The 20,794-nt window shown below is 38.3% G+C and overlaps 1 protein-coding gene across 1 annotated transcript in view; it reads left to right on the top strand.

Moving 5' to 3' along the window:
• INTS7 (integrator complex subunit 7) overlaps positions 1–20,794 on the top strand; it is a 92,908-nt gene that overhangs the window by 541 nt on the left and 71,573 nt on the right. The window contains exons 2-4 of the mRNA XM_053909140.1: positions 11,410–11,539; positions 13,009–13,155; positions 20,494–20,631. Coding sequence (XP_053765115.1) covers positions 11,410–11,539; positions 13,009–13,155; positions 20,494–20,631 — 415 coding nt within the window. The remainder of the gene's footprint in view (positions 1–11,409; positions 11,540–13,008; positions 13,156–20,493; positions 20,632–20,794) is intronic.

Below are 20,794 nucleotides of genomic sequence, written 5' to 3'. Positions count from 1 at the left end.
AATTTAAATTGTGAAATTGTTTTTCAGTACGTTCAGTTGAGACAAGGTCTTCACCAGGAGTGCTAAATAATAATCTTACACCCACTTTATAGCGTTGTATTTTATTTCTGTAACTCTGTTACCTACGGGTTACTAGGCAGATTAAATATGGCTAAAAAAAATCCAAAAAGCATCGCCCCTTTTTTTGTAAATTCCACGAGTTCTCTTTTCCTGTCGGAGAAGGGGTGAGAGGTGCGAGGGCTGCTTGGTGTAGTCGAAGGAGCTTTGGAGTTAGACTGAGTCAAATTCCAATGCCACTAATTTTATTATCATGGACAGGTCACCTAAGTTCACCTAACCTAGGTATTTTGTCTCCAAAGTGGGTTCAGTACCATTGAGCTGGCAAGACTGTTGTAAATATTGATGTAATTGTATGCAAAGGAAGCCTTTATTAAATGCTAAAGAGATATGCCTTCTTAGAGATGGATGTGGGAGGCAAAGGCAAATATTTGACGGTAAAGAACTAAAGTATTAAACCTTTCTTTCAGTGTACTTCAGTGATTTTTATTGAATGGAGGAAACGTTTTGTCACCTGGTATACAGTTAATTCTTCATTGACCAGAGCCAATGTATACTTTATCGAGGATTGGGACTACAGCTTAGAAGGATGTGTCTTTAAGTCCACTTTGAGCCATTTCCCAGCTCTCTAACGTGGACACTCTGTCAACTTTATGGGATTTCGTTTTTTTGTTTTTTAACCTGTAAACATTTCTAGTAGGTAGGTCTAGATAAGAGTTTACCAGAAAAAGCTTTTAACTTCTTTTGATCAACATAAAGATGTCACAGCACTCCAATGAGATATTCCTTTGGTTGAGTCACATTAACTTTAGTACATCCTCATCAGCCAAGAAAATGATGCTGGGCTTTGCTTTCTCTTACCAAAGCTGTGAGCTGTTTCCCCTATGAAATATGAAATTATAATAGTAAATGTGATTTTTAAACACCACATAATCTTTTCATTCTGGAAATTCCTTCCTATTTCCCAGTGAAAGTTGCAGGTCTGGATATCTCATAACTCTACCAATTCTGAAGACATTTTCTACCACTCTGGTCCAGGTGGGCTCATTTCATGACAGTAGGACAGTGGTTGTAGAACAAAGATCAGGATCAGGCTCTGAAGAAGTTGAGAAATCTAGAATTCCTAAAAATTTGACATTGTGTTAAAAAATATATAACACAATTTTTGCTTTTTAGAAGTTGATATAGCATACGGTATTTCATATCTGTAAGAAATAAATGCATGATTATTGAGTGTTTAACTATAAACCGGCAGTCAGTCCTAGGTATTAAGCAAGTGATCGTGTTCAAGTCTCCCAGCAGTACCCCAGGTGAGTATTCCCCAGATGTCTCAGGCTCAGAAAAATAATTTGAACAATATAAGAACAAAACTTGTGGGGGCGCCTGGGTGGCTCAGTCGGTTGACGGTCCGACTTTGGCTCAGGTCATGATCTCACAGTTGGTGAGTTTGAGCCCCGCGTCGGGCTCTGTGCTGCCGGCTCAGAGCCTGGAACCTGCTTCGGACTCTGTGTCTCCCTCGCTCTCTGCCCTTCCCCCACTCGTGCTCTCTCTTTCTCTTAAAAATAAATAAACATTAAAAAAAAAAAAGAACAAAACTTTTGTTCTTTTTCGCTTCACCATGCTCCCCTTTTAAAGCTGTTATGAAATTAGATTACAGGAATGGCCAGTTTCATTAGAATATAGTTTAGTATTTTAACTATTGAGTCATTTCATCCTGTATCTGTTAAAGTATTTCTGTTTTATGAGCCAAAGGTCATAGGGTCAGAAGGCTACAAGTTCTGACTTTGTTTTAATTCCCAAACGTCTAGACCAGAGTTCCCCAAATTGTATTCCAAGGAATAGTTTCTCAAGTATTTTAATAGGAGGTTCTTAGTCCATAGCTCCTCTTCATGTCCCTCCCTTGCACCCCCCAAAATGTACACTCACATTCACACACACAACTTATTTCATCAGGCTTTGTGCTAGGGAAACAGTGACACAACAAAATGAAGCCTCTGCATCTGTAGAGCTTATATTTGGGACAGAGAAAACAGGCAATAAGCAAATATATTAAGCATATATTGTGACAGGCAGTGATACATACTGTAAAGAAAAGTGAAACTAATGAAGGGGGCTGGAGAAAACTGGGTGTGGGATTGGGGTTGGTTATTTTATTTATTTACTTTTTACTTTTATTTACTTTTGAGAGAGACAGCATGTGAGTGGGGGAGGGGCAGGGAGAAAGAGGGAGACACAGAATCCAATGCAGGCTCCAGGCTCTGAGCTGTCAGCACAGAGCCCACCATGGAGTTTGAACCCACAAACTGTGAGATCATGACCTAAGTCTAAGTCTGACGCTTACCTGAGCTGCCCAGGTGCCCCTGGTTTGTTATTTTATGTCAGATAGTGAGGGACAGGCCTTACTGGTCAAATAGAGGAACAGCAAGTGCAAAGGCCCTGAGGTTGGAGCCTGTTTTGCATGCTGTTTCTGGAGCAGAGTGATAGACAGTGAAGATAAAAAGATAGCCAGGAGCCAGTTCGTGTAGGGCAATACAAGCCATTGAAATGATTGGCTTTAATTCTGAGATGGGAAACCATAGGGAATTTTCAGCACAGCTGTGGCATATCTGACTTAATTTTGAGAAGGATCAGTCTGACTGCTGTGTTGAGAGTACATTGAAGTGGGAGAGCCAGGGATGGAAGTGGGGAAACTAGTGAGGCAATTGTCACAATCCAGGAAGAAGACAATAGTGGTTTGGTCCAGGGTGATTTCAGTGAAGATATGTGAAGTGCTGAGATTCTGGATATATTCTGAAGGTAGAGCCAATAAGATTAGCTAATGAATGTGATGAGAATGTGAGAATTAGTGGTCAGGAAAAAACTTAGAGGTGTTTGGTCTGATCTACTAGAAGTATGTATTGCCATTTACTGAGTGGATGAAAGTGAAATCAGTTTGGGACTGCTAAATTTGAGACATCTCTTAGTCATCCAAATGGAGATGTTGTGTAGGCAGTTAGATGTACAGATGTGACACTTGAACTCCATTATAAGGAAATGTCTGTGGCACTCGTGTCCTAAGATGCACACTTGGGAGATGTCATTTATGATTTCTTGCACTTTGTTCTGAGCCTTTTGAGCAAGCATGGCAGTTAAGCCATTTGTTTCTGATCTCTCTAGGAATAAATGGATGCCATTTTGAAGCTGACACAAGTCCATTCCTTCCAGATGTAGTTAGTAACACAGAAAAATAATCAGGTGATAGCCATTCATTCACTCAGCAAATATTTACAGATCGCCTACATTGTGTTAGTCACTGTACTTGGACTTGGGGCTATATTAGTGAACAGTACAGCTTTAAGAAGGAAACAGGGCTAAATCATATATGGCCTTGTTAGTCAGGACAAGAAGTTTGGATTTTATGCCAAGTGCATTGAGAAGACACTGAAAATTTTTAAGCAGAGGACTGACATGAGATTGGTTTACATTTTTAGTGATCACTCTAGCTGCTTTGTAGAGGTCTTTCGGTGGTATGTCCCTTTTTCAGAGTTTTTAGCTGATAACCATGCTGACTGAGCTGTGAAGACTAAGCACATACGGAGTTAAATGTTATAATCAAGTATAACTTAAATTTATCTGCCACATTTCAGAATATGGGTAATCATTAATCCGGGCATTATAAAGGACATATCTCGTTTACATTGATCAGTATAACTTTCTCATTAATATAACTTCTGCATAGTCTGAACTGACAGAAAGTGTCCTAATGATTTAGGAAAACCTACGCAAGATCTCCTTCACCCTGAGTGAAAAGGAGTCTCCTTTAAATGACATCACTCAGCCCGATTCCTGTAAGGTTGGCCTTGGAAAGGATGAGGTGAAAGAGCAACCAGGAAGGGAGTGGTTCCCTTTCTTGCAGCTGAGCTATGGGAAGAGAAGAAATATAAGAGATGGAGTTGCTGCTTGAGGTGTTGGTGAACTTACTGCTGCATGAAATTTTGAGGCGTGCTCTTTGAAAAATTTATGAAACAGAAAACTGATACAAATCAGGACAACTATTTATCTTCCCTTATTTTCCCCTTAGATGCTATCACCTCACCTGTATTCCAAACCTGTGAGTTCTCAGACTGAAAACCACAGATTGCTATTACACTGTCCATTTTGGCACAGATGTAGTTGGTGTTATGATAAACAAACACGAGGCTGTGGAAGTATCTCCATATCCCCTGCTCAAGAGAGAGGCCTCTGCGACAAAGTCTGTACCAGGTGACCCATTCCATGCCAGAACTGACTGATTCAGAAGGGGACATGTGACCCACACTGAGTCAACCAGATTCTCTCTTGAGATCTGTACCATCAGACCATATTTAGCCTGAGAGTATCAAGAGGTGGACCTGTAGGAAGGTCACGTGGAATTGAAAGTCTTAACATCTCAATTCCTGATTGGTGATTACTTGATGGGTCGTGAACTATTCCAAAAACCCAAGGCCCTTCTTCAGTTCTTACTGAAATCCATAGACTCATTTTTATATGTGGGTAAGAGCTACTGTTTTGACGATTTTGTAACTTACAAACTGCATCCTTAAATATTACTGAAAGTTGGTATTCATAAAATAAAGCTAATTTGTTTATGATTCTGAATCACTATTCTGGCTGTACGGTATTGCATACATCCCACCATACACAGTTATAGACAATTTATGAAATTTGGGTGAAGGATGTTTTATTGTTCATTATCAGTTGAGTTGACTATCATTTCTGTTGTTTCTGTTCCCGCTTTTTAAATATAATTTACTGGGGGCGCCTGGGTGGCGCAGTCGGTTAAGCGTCCGACTTCAGCCAGGTCACGATCTCGCGGTCCGTGAGTTCGAGCCCCGCGTCAGGCTCTGGGCTGATGGCTCGGAGCCTGGAGCCCGTTTCCGATTCTGTGTCTCCCTCTCTCTCTGCCCCTCCCCCGTTCATGCTCTGTCTCTCTCTGTCCCAAAAATAAATAAAAAACGTTGAAAAAAAAATTTAAAAACATAAATATAATTTACTGAGACTTGCCGTGATCAATTTATTAAGCTGTGGGATGTTAGGTTATCTTACAATGTGTGGTGCATACTTATGTTGGTATTTCTTCTTCCCTACCCCCATTTTTAATGAATACACTTCAAGATACATACGTGTTATGGTTCCATTTTAAATCATCCTCACCCCTCAGCTAAAGCGAACGTACATACCAAACTCTCTTAAAACGTGCTTGGATGGTAATGTGTATTAGCAGTGTTCTTTGTGGTGGGTATTAGTCATGTTGGTGGTCACTTAACATCTTGTGATCGCTCCTCCTGTGCTTGAGGAATGACTCACACCAAGAGCCCTGTCTCACCAGAGTGGAAGCCAAAACTCACCTTTCTAGTTAACTTTGCAAAGCGCGAGATGTGAACTCAGCTCTGCCAGTCAGAGGGACCTCCTCCGGGCTCTGTGATACAGGAGGTTAGCAATGCACGAAGATGTACTTGAGGGCACACTCACAGTTCCGTGCCCTGGCAGTGACCGTGGCTGCGGTGTGAGTGGACAGTAACGGCAGCAATGGCTACAGCGTTCCTGGATGACAGCAGAGCTAATAGTTGCATCCCGAGTTTCCCAGCAACAAGACTTCTCATCTCATCAGTCTGGCAGTGCAGTATTAGGTGTTCTTAGCTGTTTAGCCTCGAAACTGTTTATTAGGTTTTTAATAAACTCCTGTTCTGCCTAATCAGCCAGTTAGCTTGTGTGGCTTGAAGCTAAGAACTCTGACTGATACATGCTGCCTGGAAATGTGTGTTGTTTTGAAGACTTGATTCATGTACATAACAACCCCCAAGTTTACCATAATTTATGTTATTCTTCCTCAGTTCCCTAGAATTTGTTATCCCTCAGAATTAGAGCACTCTAAAATCATAATCAAAGAATCCCTTTTTAAATCTTAACTTCTACTCTCTAGTTGCGTGCTACAGATGTATTTTAGCTTCATAGTTTAGGACCATAGGCTCTGGAGCCAGACTGCCAGGACTTGAATCCCGCATCTGCCATTTATTAGCTTTTGTTCCTTGGGCAAGTTGCTTAACAAGTCTTTGCCTGTGTCATCTTTAAAATGGAGATAAAAGGTGGCTCATTTAGTTGAGCGTCCAACTCTTGATTTCAGCTCAGGTCATGATCTCATGATTCATGAGATCAAGCCCCTCATCGGGCTCTGCGCTGACAGTGTGGAGCCTCCTTGAGATTCTCTCTCTCCCTCTCTGTCTGCCCCTTCCCCACTCGTGCGTGCACACTCGCTCTCTCTCAAAAATGAACATTTAAAAAATAAAAAAGAAGGAGAGCTCCGTTTCTTTGGTGGGAGAATACAAATAAAGATGTAGAAACAGCAATCACATCCCTACACCTTAATATCTGTTTTTATAGTGGCATTCTCACGATCGTTGGTCTTATGATCAGGGCATTCTTCCTCAGGTTGGTTGTAGCTAGCAACAGAAATAAAGTGAACAGCCCTTCTTACATGATCTGATTGTGCTGAGTGCCCATTTTCAGGTGCTTGGTTTATTATGAAATTGAAACTGGCCCAGAGCAAGCAAGATGGGTACCATAGCCCTAGCTTAGGATTGTTGCCAAATCCTAGGTCTTCGTGCATTTTCCTCTTCCCTTGAACCTTAGCTTCTGTCCCTCAGAGTCAACCTAGCTTCTTGTTTCCTTTTTCCAAAAGCTCTTACATCAGAAAATAAGCAAGAAATTGACTCTTCTTTTACTTATTTATTTTGGTTGGCTCTGTTACAGGAATGAGGGTATATTTTATCTTAAAGAAATAAAATTAGACAGTATTAGAGAAATCAAAACATTTCTCTGGCCAAATTCAAAATTATCTTTGGTGCATTTTAAATCACCATGTTTAAACAAATCAGTGTAATCTGTGATTTTGCTTTTTAAGGGAATGTAAAACAGATCATATTCTGTCAGGAAACTCCCTCTACATGGGCTGTCTCCTACTTTACGTTTTTCATCCCAACCAAGGTTTAATTCATTACAAACAGAATTTTACTCCCTTTTGCGTCACTGAACTACTGGCAGAGAGAAGAGGAGGAAAAAAGTTCAATGGCTGTGCATCATCCCAATAGGTTCCCCTAGCACACATGCACAAACATATCTGTTACTTCTCTGTTCTCTTCACCTGCATCCTCAGACTTGCCCTTCCTTATCTCCCCTTCCCTTTTGTCTTTACTGCCCTGTGTGTGTGTCTCTGGAACCCTCTGTCAAGTCAGGCCTTTAGAAAAGCTTTTAAGCCTACATGAGCCATTGCCAGGTACCTAGAACATTTCCACTGGCAAGGTGTGTTTGGTTGGGAGAAGAGTTCTAGAGCTTTAATGGCAGTTCTTATATGTATGGAGGTGGGGGGCAGAGGAAAGGGGGAGCAGGCAAAGAAGGGATATGTTCTAAATATCTCAATTAGAAATTTGAATTTTCCCATGGGAACTTTTATTATAAGTTGTTATTGGATTCTGGAATATGATGAGTGCTGACAGTGCTTTTTTTTTTCCTACAAGGAAATATATTCCAAGTACCAAATAACCAACAAGAGTGCGTTTACAAAACTCAAACCATTAATACGTTGTAGGAATTGCCTGTGCAGATTTACTCTGATTGTCTTTTGTATTGAAGCGTAGTCACACCCAGTAAAGAGTCCTCAGATGAGTATTTTCTTTGTCATTTTCTAACAGCGAGCAGACTTTACTGAACAGAGAGATTGTAGCGCCCCTATTCTTGCCCAGATTTAGATATACATAATTAGCATTTTGTAAATGCTAAAATACTAAAAAAAAGAAATATTTGAAGCTGATTATATTAATACCATATTAAGATACTCATTCTAAATGAATATTTTTTCAGGAATTGAACATTAACTTTATAATTTGTTGGTTGCTTTTTTTTTATGTTAAAAAAATCAGATTAATTGAGGTATAATTTATGTATAATTAAATTCACCAAATGCATGCAGTCATGAAACCACTACCACAGTCAAGACATAGAATGTTTCTGGGGTGCCTGGGTGGCTCAGTTGGTTGAGCATTTGACTCTTGATTTCGGCTCAGGTTGTGGTCTCATGGTTAGTGAGTTCGAGCCCCACATTCTGCCTGCATGGACAACAAGGAGCATGCCTGGGATTCTCTCTCTCCCCCCTCCCCCGCTCAAGCTCTCCCTGTTCTTTTTCTCTTTCTCTCTCTCAAAATAAATAAACTTAAAAAAAAAAAAGATATAAAACATTTCCTTCACCCCAAAAACTTTCCCTGTACCCCTTTGCAGTCAATTTTCTCTCTCAAGCCCCTGACAATTACTGATCTGTTCTCTGTCCCAAAGTTTTGCCTTTCCTTGAATGTCATATAAAACAGTCTTAAAGTTTTGTAGTCTTTTTTGGGTCTGACTTCTTTTACTTAGCCTAGTGATTTTGAGATCTACCCATGTTGTTGCATGAAGCAGCATTTGTTTCCTTTTTATTGCCGAGTGGTAGTCCCTTGTGTGGATAGACCACAGTTTGTTTATTTATTCGCCAGTTGATGGACATTTGGGTTTTTTCCAATTGGCGGCCATTATGAATAAAGCTACTGTGAGCAGTTGAATACAGGTATTTGTACAGACGAATATTCTCAATGCTCCTGGGTAAATATTTAGAAGTAGGATTGCTGAGTGGACAGTAGGTAAATGATCACCTTTATAAAAAACAACCAAACTGTTTTCCAAGGAGTTGTATAGTTTTGTATTCCCACCAGCAATATATGAGAGTTATAGTTGCTCCATAGCCTCATTAGCACTTGCTATTGTCTGTCATAACATTTTTTGCCGTTCTAGTGGGTATGTACTGCCATCTTAATGTGGTTTTTAATTTACATTTCCCTGATGACCAGCCGTGTTGAACATCTGTTAACTTGCATGTGCGTGCCATTTATATTTGTTCTTTAATGAAATATCTCTTCATATCTTGCCCATTTAAAAAAAATCAGGTTGTGGGGTGCCTGGGTGGCTCAGTCGGTTGAGCATTTGACTTCAGCTCAGGTCATGATCTCACAGTTCATGGGTTCAAGCCCCGCATGGGGCTCTGTGCTGAACACTTGCTCAGAGCCTAGAGCCTGCTTCAGATTCTGTGTCTTGTTCTCTCTCTCTCTCTCCCCCCCCCCCCCGCCCCCACCCCCGGCTCATGCTCTGTCTCACTATGTCTCTCAAAAATCAATAAATGTAAAATTTAAAAAAAAAATTAAAATAAATAAATAAATAAATAAATAATTCAGGTTGTCTTCTAGGGTTACCTGGGTGGCTGAGTCAGTTAAGCATGTGACTTCAGTTCAGATCACAGTCTCACAGTTCGTGGGTTCGAGCCCCACGTCGGGCTCTGTGCTGACAGCTTGGAGACTGGAGCGTGCTTCAGATTCTGTGTCCCCCTCTCTCTGCCCCGTCCCCGCTCGCACTCTGTCTCTCTGTCTCTCAAAAATAAATAAACGTTAAAATTACTAAATAAATAAAAATTAAAAATCGTGTTGTCATCTTATTGAGGCGGAAGAAGTATGGATGATGTCTGTGGAGTGACCCTATAGGGTAGAGGCTGGAGATGTGGGTGGTGTAAGAATTCACCCAAGACAGAACAAAGGAGATAGAAGTTTATTGAATACACTGCAAGAGAACTTCGGGGCAGGATAGCAAAGGAGAGACAAGCGAGTAGGCAAAGTTGGGGGACTGGATTTAAGCGGGTGGGAAGTGAAGAGGCATGGGAACATATGGAATTTTCCTTTTTTGGTACTTGGGCCTCGTCATAAGCAGCCCATTGGTCAGCTAGGGCTTATGGATATTTTGAGGTGGGTCTTCCCGTTTGCATTCAGCTCCATAGTCACCATGGACCCTTTTACCTTACTCAGGTTTCCATTGGTCGAGCCTGTTGCCTAAAAGTGGCCTCCACATTGTCCTTTATCAGATATGTGTTCTCTAAATATTTTCTTCTGGTATGTGGCTTGTCTTTTCATTCTCTTAACAGTATCTTTTGAAGAGAAGTTTTTTTTTTTAACGTGTATTTATTTTTGAGGGAGAGCGAGTACACACAAGTGGGGGAGAGACAGAGAGAGAGAGAAGGAGACACAGAATCTGAAGCAGACTCCAAGTTCCCAGCTGTCGGGTTAGAACCCGACGTGGGACTTGAACCCATGAACCGAATGATCATAACCTGAGCCAAAGTGGACGCTTAACCGACTGAGCTACTCAGGCACCCCAAAGAGCAGAAGTTTTTAATTTTGATGGAGTTTAATACTTTTTTATTTTATGGTTTATGCTTTTTGTGTTTGATCTAAGAAGTCTTTGCTTAACCCAAGCTCATAAAGATTGTCTCTGTATTTTCTTCATATGGTTTATAATTTTAGCTCTTACATTTAGGCCTATGGTTCATTTTTGAGTTAATTTTTGTGTATGGTGCAAATTAAGGATCAAGGTTTTATTTATTTATTTATTTATTTTTGCATATGGATATTCCGTTGTCCCAGGATAGTTTGTTAAAAAGAGTATCCTTTCAACATTGAATTATCTTGGCCCCTTTGTTACATCATTGCTTTGAAACCTTTCTTCTTCCCTAATATAAAGCATTTAGTGTTAGGTTTCTTGAAGAATTGCATTAGCTGCCTCCCTTAGGTTGTGCTTTCTTTTTCATTCAGTTGAAGACATTTCTTTGTGAAGTTTGTTTATTTTTTGCTTATTTATTTTGAGAGAGAGGAAGAGTGCCTGTGGGCGCTCACATGAGCGGGAGATGGGCAGAGAGAGAGGGAGAGGGAATCCAAGCAGGCCCCGTGCTGTCAGTGCAGAGCCCAATGTGGGGCTCGATCCCATGAACCATGAGCCAAGATCAAGAGTTGGATGCTTAACCGACTCAGTCAGCCAGGCACCCCAAGATATTTTTCTAATTTCCCTTTCACCCATGGCTTATTTATAAGTTTTTTAATTTCCAAATATTTGGGAAGTTTCTAGATATTTTTCTCTTAGAGATTTCTAACTTAATTCCATTATGGTCAGAGAACATAACAAGGTATTTCAGTCCTTTTAAATTTGTTGAGACTTATTTTATGGCTCCAAATATTCTTAAACTGCTCAACCTTTTTTAAAAAAATTGTTTCTTCTTCATTAGTTTATATCTAAAAGTGTCAGTTTACCAAATTACTATCTGGCCTATTATTTATAAAAGATCGTGAGTTACAATTGTACCTTACCTAATTGTTGTGAATGTTATTTTATGGTATAAGTAATTTTACTGTGTAATGCTGTGTTGGTATTTGCTATTTTTGCCTTGTTGTAACCACAGGTTTGTAAGCTATTCTTCTGTTTTCATGCTTTTCGTAGGTCTAAGATCTGGCAAGCTTGGCGAGCAATGTGAAGCAGTTGTTCGCTTTCCCAGGCTCTTTCAGAAGTATCCATTCCCTATTCTCATCAATTCCGCATTCCTAAAGTTAGCTGACGTTTTCAGAGTTGGGTAAGTCTTTTTAAAGCCTCGGCATCCTAAAGTATTTGTTCACGTTTCTTTGTTTAATATCGTGGTCTTTATTCTTTTTGTGCTTTAGGACTTCCACGTGGTCAGTGACCATTTTAGTGGATGCACATGACAGTTTGCAACACTTTTTGGTGTGAAATATAGTGGTGTTTTAAGCACAAATGAAGTCACAATCAGAGGTTACTTCTTTGGGGAACAGGATAAATCAAATTAAGATGATCTTAATGTATTGTTGTATATTTTGGAAGTATCTGATTTGCACAGGTTGTTTTGAGAAGTTTCTGACTTAATATTTTGTAACACAAGATTGCATGTTACTGTGAGGTTCCTAAAACATGGAAGCACTGGATAAATCCCTGCTGGTTGGTTGGTTTTCTCCCCACCAGTCCCTCCTACTTCTTTCCACCATTTTTCATGCACTCGGCTACTTATATACACACCGAGTCAGACTTGAAGGAGAAGAGATTTGTAGAATTAGCTTGCTAGAAGAGGAGGACCATCTGAGCTCCCGGCCATGGTTATAATACAATTGAAGAGATGAGGTTCATCTCCACAGCTTCTCTTTCTGACTCTACCCTCTTGGTGTCTGGCCCCAGAACTGTAGGCATTGCTAACTACTTATGCTTCGTATTCAAAGCATAGGCTTCAACTCTTTTAGTGATGAGACAAAAAAATGATAAGATTGAAAAACATTGCCCCGTTGCTAACATTTAAAATCATGTGTTGCTTTGATTCCTAATTAAATGTTACTTTCCTAAATAGACCTACCCTATGACCCAGCAATAGCACTGCTAGGAATTTATCCAAGGGATACAGGAGTACTGATGCATAGGGGCACCTGTACCCCAATGTTTATAGCGGCACTCTCAACAATAGCCAAATTATGGAAAGAGCCTAAATGTCCATCAACTGATGAATGGATAAAGAAATTGTGGTTTATATACACAATGGAATACTACGTGGCAATGAGAAAAAATGAAATATGGCCTTTTGTAGCAACATGGATGGAACTGGAGAGTGTGATGCTAAGTGAAATAAGCCATACAGAGAAAGACAGATACCATATGGTTTCACTCTTATGTGGATCCTGAGAAACATAACAGAAACCCATGGGGGAGGGGAAGAAAAAAAAAAAAAAAAAGAGGTTAGAGTGGGAGAGAACCAAAGCATAAGAGACTGTTAAAAACTGAGAACAAACTGAGGGTTGATGGGGGGTGGGAGGGAGGGCAGGGTGGGTGATGGGTATTGAGGAGGGCACCTTTTGGGATGAGCACTGGGTGTTGTATGGAAACCAATTTGACAGTAAATTTCATATATTAAAAAATAAAAAAAAAATTGAATATAAAAAAAAAAAAATAAAAGGAAGTACTCACCAAAAAAAAAAAAAAATAAATAAATAAATGTTACTTTCCTAAGGTGGTCTCATTTACCTTTTCTCTGCTTCTTCGTAGAAACAATTTCCTGAGGTTGTGTGTCCTTAAAGTTACTCAACAGAGTGAGAAGCATTTGGAGAAGATTCTAAATGTGGATGAATTTGTGAAGAGAATTTTCTCTGTGATTCATAGTAACGATCCTGTGGCAAGAGCCATCACACTCCGGTATACTCTGTTGCTATAATGAATCCACAAGATTGTTTGGGCTGTAATTATGTACTCAAGAAAGGCAATATATGTACTTTTTTCATTATGGATGGTACTAATTTATTTTTTCAATTAAGACTCCAGGCAGAAATATGGTAACCATCCCAATCTATACATGCTTTTCAGTTACCATCTATGATACTGTTTGGTTGTGAATTATTGCCTAACTTGTGTGTTTGAAACATTCCTTTTCCTAAGTTGGTGTTCTGATCAGATAACTTGGATCTGAATCTAGCTTAGCCTCAGCTGATTTTGAGCTCTTCCTGACTTTGTTCTGTTTCAAGTCAGTTTTTGTATTCATCCGTGGTTATGTGCTCATTTTTAAAAAAAAATTTTTTTTAATGTTTTATTTTTGAGAGAGAGAGAGAGAGAGAGAGAGAGAGAGAGAGAGAGTAAGCTGGGGAGGGGCACAGAGAGGGAGACACAGAATCCAAAGCAGGCTCCAGGCTCCGAGCTGTCAGCACAGAGCCTGACATGGGGTTCAAACTCATGAACTGTGAGATCATGACCTGAGCTGACGTCGTATGCTTAACCGACTGAACCACCCAGGCGCCCCTGTTATGTGCTCATTTTTATACGCAGTCATTTGTATTTGAACCCCTTGGAGAATGCCAGATACAACTACTGTTGTTTGTTCAGCCTTTTCTTTCTTGGCATCTAAAAAAAATTTTTTTTTAATTCTGTCAGAATTTTATATTATAAGCCTTCTATCCAGTTTCAACCATATTTTCTTTTTAGGTCTGCCGTCTATGGAATGTATGTGTAATGTTTAGACTTTTGAAATTGACTTTCCTAAATTACAGGGCTCATTTCTGGCTTGCCTTGTTCAGAGAATCTTCTTTTTAGCCATGAAGTCTAGGATGTCACTTTTTCCCTAAGTTTTTCCATCAGGAGCCAGCGCTTCCCTCTTGTTCAGGATTAAGTGCTTTTGTCATTCCTCTGCCTTTTGAGTGATTAAATTTTGAGCACAGTGTGATATTTTAAAGACAATAAATTGGCTTTATCTTTTAAAAACCATATATAAAAGATTTAAAGATATCTTACCTTTTTTTTGTTTGTTTATTTTTGAGAGAGAGAGAGAGAGTCAACACTCACACACAAGTGAGGGAGGGGTAGAGAGAGAATCCCAAGCAGGCTCCACGCTGCCAACACAGAGCCCCATGTGGGGCTCAGTCTCACAAACCGTGAGATCATGACCTGAGCCGAATCAAGAGTTAGATGGATGCTTAACTGACTACCCAGACCCAAGATATTCTTACCTTTTGATTCAGCAAATTCACTTACAGAAATTGTTTGCTATAAATCATTTTTAAAAGTTGGTGGATATATGTATACAGATGATCATAGTATCATTTTTGTAAAAGGTGAAAAATGATTTGTCGATATGGGAATAGTTAATTTATGGACCACTGTATAACTTTTAAAGAATGAAGTAAGTATGTGTTTAACATAGAGATACTAAGTTAAAAAAAACAGTCAAGTGATGTTCATTTTATTAACTCATTTTTGTCTATAATATTAATATATGTGTTTATACAGGCTCAGAGAAAAATCTGAAGGAGTATATACTGTTAACAGTGATGAGTTTTGTCAGGGGTCATTGGGCTATGGATTACAAGAGACTTCCGAGTGGTTTTTGTAATGTTTGAGTTATTTTCCACATGTATACATTATTTATTTATTTATTTTGATCAGAAGACAAAAAAAAAAAAAAAAAAAATAGAATGTAAATAGGGAAATGATTTCATAAATAATTTAGACCTAGTTTGAATATTTTGAGAAGAATATAGATTAATATTTGAATATTCCATTCATTTTGCATGCTTGCCCTTTCTAAGTCATGGCAACTGAGCTTTGCCACAGTTCTTCATTGAATAACCAGAGATTTCTAGAAAGCTTCCAGAAAGAGAGGATTTACTTATTTAGAGCACTTTAAAGGGAAAAAATTCAGATTGAAGTAATAGGTTTCAACATAACACTTGATGCAAAAAGTACTAAAAGAAATTTGAGCTAAGAATGTTATGGAATCCAGTTGCCATTTAAAATGTAGTACAATAAGAAGGTCTTCAGATAGATAAGGCCTCAGATGTTTTTGCCAAATACAAGGACCTGTTTTGAAAACATTCTTGGCGTAGGCACTTTAGGAAGAGGATAAAGAGCTTGATGATTGGGAATAAGGGGTGATCAGATCGTTTTGTAAAGTTTGCAGAATTGTAAATACCAAACCAAAAAAAAAAGTGTTTTTATAATAACTCAAAACTGAAATTGTAGTATCAATACAATATGAGAATATCAAACACTTTTCACAAAAATAGAACATTTTTGAATAGCCTTAGAAATTTTTTTCATGATTTCATTGTTTTTTCATCATATAAGAAATGACTTAAAGTAAAAAAGTATTTTTTAATTTAGTGTATTATTTAATATTACATTATAAAGTTTTAAAAATACAATCTTTTATATTTGCAAATGACATATCACGTAAAGGGTTAGTGTCCAAAATCTATAAGAACTTATCAAACTCAACATCCAAAAAACAAATAATCCAGTGAAGAAATGGGCAAAAGACATGAATAGACACTTTTCCAAAGAAGACGTCCAGATGGCCAACCGACACATGAAAAAATGCTTAACATCACTCATCATCAGGGAAATACAAATCAAAACCACAATGAGATACCACCTTACACCTGTCAGAATGGCTAAATTAACAACTCAGGCAACAACAGATGTTGGCGAGGATGCGGAGAAAGAGAATCTCTTTTGCGTTGTTGGTGGGAATGCAAGCTGGTGCGGCCACTCTGGAAAACAGTACGGAGGTTCCTCAAAAAATTGAAAATAGAACTACCCTACGACCCAGCAATTGCACTACTGGGCATTTATCCATGGGATACAGGTGTACTGTTTCGAAGGGACATATGCACCCCACTGTTTATAGCAGCACTATCAACAGTAGCCAAAGTATGGAAAGAGCTCCAAAGTCCATCGATGGTTGAATGGATAAAGAGGTGGTACACACACACACACACACACACACACACACACACACACACACACTGGAGTATTACTCGGCAATCAAAAAGAATGAAATCTTGCCATTTGCAACTACGTGGATGGAACTAGAGGGTATTATGCTAAGCAAAATTAGAGAAAGACAGGTATCATATGACTTCACTCATATGAGGACTTTGAGAGACGAAGCAGATGAACATAAGGGAAAGGAAGCAAAAATAATATAAAAACAGGGAGGGGGACAAAGCATAAGAGACTCTTAAATATGGAGAACAAACAGAAGGTTACTGGAGGGGTTGTGGGGGGGGGATGGGCTAAATGGGTAAGGGGCATTAAGGAATCTACTCCTGAAATCATTGTTGCACTATGTGCTAACTAATTTGGATGTAAATTAAAAAAAATAAAAAATATAAAAATACAATCTTTTAGAAATTATAAAGAAAACTAAGTTTGTGCTTCAGCAAGTAACAAACACCATATCATTTACAGCTTATGTAAGAAAAAGCATGATTTGTCAATAAAAAAATTTAAATCACATGTTTGACTTGGGACTAAATATATTAAAATGTAGATTCCTTTCTTTTCCAGTAACACTTTACTATAAATTTTAACAAAAGAGCAAAAAACTTTTTCTAATGCATTTCCTAGTAAATTACAGACCATACACTTTCCTTTGGATACTTTAGCATGCGTATCATTAGCTAGAGTTTAGTTCGTTTACAGGGTTATCTGGTTCTTTAATGTCAGTTAATTTACTGAGTACTGACAGATGCTTCAAGTAACTCCAACCACTATCAAGGTATAGAACTTACTCCAGAATATTCCTTCACGCCCCATCCTACTCACTTCTCTCGTCCACCTCCCCAGAGGCCACTGCTGGTCTGAGTTTTTCCTGTTACCTAGATAAGTTTTCATCTGTTTTCAAATGTCATATAAGTGGCCTCATACAGTGGGTATCCTTTTGTATAAGGCTTCTTTTCGTTTTTTGATATTAATCCATTTTGTATGTCATTAATTTGTTTTTATTGCTGAGTACTTTTCCATTGTGTGACAGTAACAGTTTATTTGTTCTCTTACTGATGAACTCTTAGGCTCTTTCCAATTTACAGCTATCATAAGTAAAGTTGCTATGAACCTTCTTGTCCAAGACCTGTTGTGAACATGCTTCCCTTTCTGACAAATATATACTTAGGAGTGAAATTGCTGAACCATAGGGTAGGTGTATATTTAATTTTATAAGAAACTGCCAAGCCTTTTTCCAAAGCGATTTTAACCATTTTATATTCTGACCAACAGTATGTGAGTTCTGGTTACTTCACCTTCTTGCCAGCCTTTGGTGTGTCTTATCTTCTACATTAGCCATTCTGATGGGTGTGTAGCAGTTTTGATTTGCATTTCCCTGATGGTAATGATGTTGAGCTTTTTCTCACGGTTTTTCTCTCTCTTTTTGGGGAGTAGTCGTTCAAATCACTTGCCCATTTTCTTTTATTAGATTGTTTAGATTTTAAGATTTTACTTGTCTCTTTATTACAGAATTGTAGGATTTCTTGATATATTCTCAATACCAGTCCTTTGTCAGATGCATGTTTTACATATCATATTTAAGAATAGACAGAAACTTCTTTTAGGGCCTGAATGCCATGAACAGAATTACTACCATTTTTTATACTCTTCATTAAGTTATGTCTCAACATAATTGTTTCTTATGTTTTCTGTCTGTAACTAAAATAATGTATGCCTCAGAATAAAGAAAGTTCCAAACTGGGTAACTGTCAAAACCACCCCAGATGCTGGCAGTGTAAAGCCAAGTGAGTAGGCTGCGAGTGTGCTTATGTTATAGCCACTAACCACTGTACATATGCTTTTAGTTTATACCACAAGGTCTTCAAAATATTCTGCTTTTAAAATGGAAAAGTAATTTAAGTACTTTTGTAATTAAAAAAAAAAAAAAGATGTCAGCATTTTGAAACCCCATTTGGGAAACAGTGGCCTGCTCAACTGAAGAGAAGTTTGGCTGTATGCATAGGGAGAACTGTTTTGGTCCCAACTCACATTCTGATGTGCTGACATTTCATAAATCACTTTCCCTGGTGTAAAATGAGAAAAATGATACCTGCCCTAATGGATTCACTTATTTCCTATGTGGCAAAATGCAACACATGCCAAAAAAAAAAAAAAAGTTTTCAGTCACCATAGAAATGTAAAGAAACTGGCTGTTAAAAATCTATCTTTGAGGGGCGCCTGGGTGGCTCAGTCGGTTAAGCAGCCGACTTCGGCTCAGGTCATGATCTCACGGTCTGTGAGTTCGAGCCCCGCGTTGGGCTCTGTGCTGACAGCTCAGAGCCTAGAGCCTGTTTCAGATTCTGTGTCTCCCTCTCTCTCTGCCCCTCCCCTGTTCACGCTCTGTCTCTCTCTGTCTCAAAAATAAATAAACGTTAAAAAAAAAAATCTATCTTTGAAATGTATGAAGCATATTAGTGATTATATATTCATTCCTTCTATCATGAAATGCTTGATTATAATACTTTTTTTATAAATAAAAAGATATAATACAGAAATGATCTTAACATTTTATAGGAACACGATTTTTCATTGAAGAGCCTGGTAATAGCACAATGAAAAACCGAAAAACGAGTCTGTTGAGAAAAACAAAGTCTACAAAGAAAAGATGGGGCTGGTAAATGATAGATCAACATTAAGTACCTGTTGAGTAGAAAGTTTGTTGTGTGTTTTAAGGAACATAGATTTAAGTGAGAACTCTGATCTCAAGGAGACTGCTTTCTAGAAGAATGTATTAATAAGATTAAACTCATGAAGAAAAGCAAAAAGTGATGTCTCTCAAACGCTAAGGAGTTTTTAGAGTCAGAATGATTTAAACTTAAAAAGGAGAAAGGACAAGGAAGAGATGATATTTCAAAGATGTTTTCTTTTTTTACCCATTACTTTAGACTTACCAATTAAAACAGGGGCGCCTGGGTAGCTCAGTTGGTTAATAAACATCCGACTCTTGATTTCTGCTCAGGGCATGATCTCACGGTTCGTGAGTTTGAGCCCCGGGTCAGGCTCTGCTCTGACAGCGCAGGGCCTGTTGGGATTCTGTCTCTCTCTCACTTTTGCTCTCACTCTCTCTCAAAAATATTTTTAAAAAATCTAGACTTATCAAAGCAAATGGAAGGAGAAGAAGCTGGAAGGTATTTATAAGGTTTGAAATGTAGTGCTACAAGTTATTTATAATATTACCAGAAATATCTTCAGAAAGTAGTGACCAGTGGGATTATGCTTGTTTTGCCCTTTTATATTTAAATAGCAACAAACTGTTAATCCAAATGTGTCAATATTAGCCTAATCTCATTTTCTCTTGTATAAAATATATCACAAGCCATTTATTTCTTTTGAAAAATATCTATGTAATTTCAAAACTTTATTTTCAAATTGAATACAAATCACATATTTAGTCCGTTTTAGTATTTTGTTTTGTATAAACTCTAACACTTCTGTCCAGTCAAACCTCCATAAGATAGTGATGGCGTGTCAAGTTGGACGGTACTTAGGACATTGACTTAGACAAAGGTTGTCCCTGTAAGAACTCTGTTTTGTTCATTGCAGTGTTTTGCAGCCCTCTAACATCCACGCCTTTCTGCTGAAAACATCTTTCAAGCTCTACCTTCTGTAGTTTATGTTACAAACAATAGATTTTTTTTTCCCTTTCCCAGATTGCCAGTTTATTATAAAGTAGCCTGTGTTTTTCCAGACTCTACCTTCCTTACCCTCGCAGACTCCGATATGAGCCCCAGGGAACATCCTCTACCTCTTTTCTCTTGGTGTTGAAGACAGATTTGAAGATCATGCTATCAGTATTTACTGATGTGGAAAAAAAAAATTGGAAATCTTACTTTTTTTACATTGTGGATCTGCTTAATAGCAAAAATGTTGCTCTGCTAAAATGGACTTACTTACAGAACATTGGAAAATTGGTATTTTGATGCTTTAATAATTCAGAAGTTTCTGGGCTCCACTTGGTACCTGGAATGTACTTCAGGATGATAATTTTAAATTTTGCTTATGTTAGATAAGCCATGTTAATTTTTCTGACATATTGGAGTATGGGAAAGTGTTTAGAATTTGAGTCACTGCTTGGTTCCTAAAATTGATGCTTTATTAACCTGAGGTTTAAGGATTTACCTACAAATTTTAATTTTGGTATCTAGCTTTGCCTTGCTTCTTCCTCTCTTGATTTTTAGCTTAAGGTATTTCTGTTATTCTTGGGTTTCTTTTTCTCTGTAGGATGTTGGGAAGTCTGGCATCAATAATTCCTGAGAGGAAGAATGCTCATCACAGTATCCGACAGAGTCTGGATTCACATGATAACGTAGAAGTTGAAGCTGCCGTTTTTGCTGCTGCAAACTTTTCTGCACAGTCAAAGTAAGCATCAGCCTTTTAATAATTTGGCTTCCCGAGAAGAGGTTTTGAAGGAATAACTCATCACTGTACATAAACACTAAGAGGAAAATATAAATGGCGAGGCGTATTTTCCAAGAGAGTTTACATCATGTTGGGGAAACAGAACCTCAGTACATGTAATAGA

Source organism: Panthera pardus, unplaced genomic scaffold (assembly GCF_024362965.1).
Source record: "Panthera pardus isolate Hobbes unplaced genomic scaffold, ASM2436296v1 HiC_scaffold_21, whole genome shotgun sequence".
Classification (NCBI taxonomy): domain Eukaryota; kingdom Metazoa; phylum Chordata; class Mammalia; order Carnivora; family Felidae; genus Panthera; species Panthera pardus.
The sequence above is the reverse complement of the archived record's forward strand: the minus strand, read 5'-3'. Positions and strand labels throughout refer to the sequence as shown.